We start from the raw sequence: 4,641 nt of genomic DNA on the forward strand, positions 1-4,641 counted from the left end.
CCTCCGCGGGCCCCGCGGCCTCTTCCACGGCCCCTGCCGCGACCACGACCGCGACCCCGGCCGCCAGTGCCGAAACCTCCGCGAAAACCTCCTCTACCACCGGCGTCGTCCGCCATTTGCTGTAAAACACGGAAAACCCGTCAGTTCATGAACAAGTGACTTGAATGTCAGGCACATGATAAATGCACTTGTCACACAACACCTGCTTAGAATCGACTAACATGCTATTATATAAGCCAACGTAGACATTATAGTCAAAGAATGCATATGCAATCGTGTAATTGATACGAATGGTACACTAGAGTTAAGGACATAAAGAATAAATGACTAAATACACCGCTGCCCCGCCATTTTTGAGACCATCTACTTAAAAGTGCTCTCAAATAACCTATCCGCTCAATTCACAAGATTCATTCTGCGATCACATTGTTGCTAAGACGCACACGGACGCCTTCTGTACAAATGTAGCGTTTTTATTTCGCGATTGCGGAGATATTAACAGATATTGTTCAGCACAGACGCCCGCGCTCACTTACGTGATGTGTATGCAGGAAGAAGAAGGCCGCACGAGAGTTCGAGGAGTATTTACTCAAGCGCAAACATCGCGATATTTGATCGCAGCCGTGATAATGACGGCCTCTAGCGACAGTCGAGTCTGTCTGTTCTAGCAGAGCTCTATTTTGCACAATATTACAAACAGAGCAGCTAAAAAGACCTGTGAAGCACTATGTGACTTTAATTCGGTTAATTAAATATAAAAAAAATTTGTATCCCTGGCATAGATCAAATTTTTTTTACCCATGTAGATGCACTTGTTTTTGTTTCCCCCCCTCTGTTTCCCCTTTTTCTATTACTGTTGTGAGATGTATATGTTTGTATTAATATGTTCATAATTGCATAATAAAAAAATTCTAGCAAAGCTAGCCGATGATACAAATAACACAAACGAGTAGTGCCGTCAAACGATTAATCGCGATTAATCGCATCCAAAATAAAAGTTGTTGTTTACATAATATATGTGTGTGTATTTATATATACATAATAAACATGCACAGTACACACACATATAAACAAAAACTTTTATTTTGAATGCGATTAATCGCGATTAATCGCATCCAAAATAAAAGTTGTTGTTTACATAATATATGTGTGTGTACTGTGCATGTTTATTATGTATATATAAATACACACACATGCATGTATATATTTCAGAAAAATTTTCAAAATATATGTGTGTGTATTTATGCATAGTAAATATACACAGTACACACACATATATTATGTAAACAACAACTTTTATTTTGGATGCGATTAATCGCGATTAATCGTTTGACAGCACTACAAATGAGTAATGACATAAATTGAATCGTTACGTTAAATCATTTATTAAAGAAATAACATTGAAAGAGAGAAAATCAAACAGAAGAAGACATATATATTCTGAATTGGTTTGTGTCCGCTTGTTTACTGGTTACTAACTGAAAATAGCTAGCTTTGTATAGCCTGGTAAAAAATAAAATACAGAGAAGAGGACACATAAAAGAAAACAAAACTTGGTCAGTGGTCAAAAAACAGTCAGTCTCCTCAGTTCTGTCCCTCTGAGACAACAGAAGAAAAAATACTAGCTCTAATGTAAGAATGAAATGTGCTGTTATGGTGCTGACCCTTAAAAAACAGTGACATTATGCCCAGTTCATGCACAACATCTTGAATACATTAACTCAGCATTTAGCTTAACAAATACAGTTAAACATAGCAAGAGTGCTCACATGATTGTAAAAGGCTTGTGAGAGGAAGGTCATCGACAGACATATTACCACATCAAGTTTATTGAATTTTTTATCAGTAAAAATAGCACACATGGAAGAAATGTGAACATGACGAGTTTTTAAATGAGTCCAATATGTTGCAGTTAAACTTCTTTTCCCAAAATTATAGTTTCCAGGTTTGCTGGAAGCTGCAGGTTTTGCAGATCAGAGGGAAGAGCGTGGATCAGGGCATTCGTTTTCTTCACTCATCAAGATTTTGGTAAACATCTGCACTATGGTACCCATTTTGAAGACCTGTAGACTGTATAGGGAAGATTGAAAAAAAAAGGTTAGGCTATAACAAACACTTTTTAATCATATAGTAAACATGTCATGAAAATTTCTGACTTAAGACTCTGCTATGTACATATAAATTATTAGAAATTGGGCATTTTCTAAATAATATACGTTTTAAAAGATTAAAAAACCTTCTGAAAACCTTGTAGTGCGCCTGCAATTTGCCACCAACTAAGTTCCTTAACATCACATGATGTATATGTATGTGACAAAACCTAAACTTAAACCTATTCAAATAAACTGGAGTAATGGCTGCTGAAAAGTCAGCTTTGACATCACAGGAATAAATTACATTTTAAAATAATATTGTAATAATATTTTGCAATATTAATATTTTATACAGCAACGGTATTGAGGGCAAACAATACCTTGTTCTCACTTTTACTCCATCTTCTTTTAAAGACTGATTTGAATTGTCCAGTCTATTGATGAAAAAAAAATCTACTATTTAATTTCCATTAAATTCCATAGTGTCAAAATGTAAACATTATTTAAATTTTGTAAACACTTAGAAAATGTAAGCATTATAGAGTGGACATAAAAATGCTAATGCAGATGCAGAAAAAAGGTACAAAGCTGTCACTTTGGAAGTACCCTGAGGTATAAAAGCTACCTTATTTACCCCTAAATGGTATTAGCACCTAAGTGTACAATTTATTCCCTTTTAGCTTTTGTACCTTAGGGTACTGCCCCAGTGATAGCTTTGTACCTTTTATCCTGAAAGTGTAACATTGCATTATTTTGAAAAGTTGTACTGTAATTGTACCTTTAAACTATCTATCTATCTATCTATCTCTCTGTCTCTCTGTCTCTATGTATGTCTATCTATCTATCTATCTATCTATCTATCTATCTATCTCTCTCTCTGTCTGTCTGTCTGTCTCTCTCTCTGTCTCTCTCTCTCTCTCTCTCTCTCTCTCTCTCTCTCTCTCTCTCTCTCTCTCTCTCTCTCTCTCTCTCTCTCTCTCTCTCTCTCTCTCTCTCTCTCTCTCTCTCTCTCTCTCTCTCTCTCTCTCTCTCTCTCTCTCTCTCTCTCTCTCTCTCTCTCTCTCTCTCTCTCTCTCTCTCTCTCTCTCTCTCTCTCTCTCTCTCTCTCTCTCTCTCTCTCTCTCTCTCTCTCTCTCTCTCTCTCTCTCTCTCTCTCTCTCTCTCTCTCTCTCTCTCTCTCTCTCTCTCTCTCTCTCTCTCTCTCTCTCTCTCTCTCTCTCTCTCTCTCTCTCTCTCTCTCTCTCTCTCTCTCTCTCTCTCTCTCTCTCTCTCTCTCTCTCTCTCTCTCTCTCTCTCTCTCTCTCTCTCTCTCTCTCTCTCTCTCTCTCTCTCTCTCTCTCTCTCTCTCTCTCTCTCTCTCTCTCTCTCTCTCTCTCTCTCTCTCTCTCTCTCTCTCTCTCTCTCTCTCTCTCTCTCTCTCTCTCTCTCTCTCTATCTATCTATCTATCTATCTGTCTGTCTGTCTGTCTGTCTGTCGCTCTGTCTGTCTGTCTGTCTGTCTGTCTGTCTATCTATCTTACTCTCTCTCTCTCTCTCTCTATCTATCTATCTATCTATCTATCTATCTATCTATCTATCTATCTATCTATCTATCTATCTGTCTGTCTGTCTGTCTGTCTGTCTGTCTGTCTGTCTGTCTGTCTGTCTGTCTGTCTGTCTATCTATCTATCTATCATGTATTCTTCGTAAAACTACGTAATTTTATTTTGATTATTTTTCGATAGTATAGTAACTATGTTTACCATAGTCATTTTTGCAAGGGAGTCTCAGTGGGCGTGGCCAGAATCCACGGCCGCATGAACTACTATTCCCAGAATTCATTGTGGTTTCGCAGTTGGCCACGTCACGTCCACCGGCCACGTCGCCCCTCATTCGCCATATTTCGTGGAGGAATGCTGTGGAGGAGAGCGGCATTGAGCCGGTTCATAGCTATCGCACTCACCCCGAGCTCTCTTTCACACCACTAAACCCAGCCAGAGAGAGAAAGACATCATGAACGTCTTTAGGCTGACTGGAGATCTGTCTCATCTAGCTGCCATCATCATCCTCCTGCTCAAGATATGGAAGAGCAGGTCCTGCGCAGGTGAGCTGAACTCACACAAAAACATACTTTCCTAATATGTGTCATTCTTAATATGCGTATTTAAGAAAGATAGAGGAGACTTTAGACTGTGTTGGGGCTGTCGGAAAAGTCTTGTGAATTTGTATTCAAGCATGAAGCATAAAATGAAGTGCAGTTTGTGTAGCATTCAAGCTAGTGGGTTAGCTTGACTTGAAAGCAGTTGAAGGCTCGATTTTTGTTGAATTTGACAATGAAAATTATGTTTAAATGGACGGATCAGTATGTATTTAACATGTTGTGATCGTTAATGTTTTGCATACGGATTTGAAGGATATCAAACATCACAGGCTTGTTCTGAGTGACTGAAATAGCTGAAACTTGTGGCCTAGTTACTAACTGCAGTTTAATAATAGTTTGTTATTTATATATTACACATATATTACACATATATATATATATATATATATATATATATTACACACACAC

At 38.1% G+C, this 4,641-nt stretch overlaps 2 protein-coding genes across 2 annotated transcripts in view; one reads left to right on the plus strand and one right to left on the minus strand.

The window, feature by feature from the left end:
* LOC107555664 (40S ribosomal protein S2) overlaps positions 1-116 on the minus strand; it is a 4,971-nt gene extending 4,855 nt beyond the window's left edge. Inside the window, exon 1 of the mRNA XM_016238530.1 lies at positions 56-116. Within this exon, the coding sequence (XP_016094016.1) occupies positions 56-116 (61 nt within the window). The remainder of the gene's footprint in view (positions 1-55) is intronic.
* Positions 117-3,953: 3,837 nt separating this feature from the next.
* kdelr2a (KDEL endoplasmic reticulum protein retention receptor 2a) overlaps positions 3,954-4,641 on the plus strand; it is a 3,723-nt gene continuing 3,035 nt past the window's right edge. The window contains exon 1 of the mRNA XM_016238520.1: positions 3,954-4,176. Within this exon, the coding sequence (XP_016094006.1) occupies positions 4,086-4,176 (91 nt within the window). The 5' untranslated portion in view covers positions 3,954-4,085. The remainder of the gene's footprint in view (positions 4,177-4,641) is intronic.

The sequence above is a fragment of the Sinocyclocheilus grahami genome, unplaced genomic scaffold (genome assembly GCF_001515645.1).
Source record: "Sinocyclocheilus grahami isolate Dianchi unplaced genomic scaffold, SAMN03320097.WGS_v1.1 scaffold542.1, whole genome shotgun sequence".
Taxonomy (NCBI): Eukaryota; Metazoa; Chordata; class Actinopteri; order Cypriniformes; family Cyprinidae; genus Sinocyclocheilus; species Sinocyclocheilus grahami.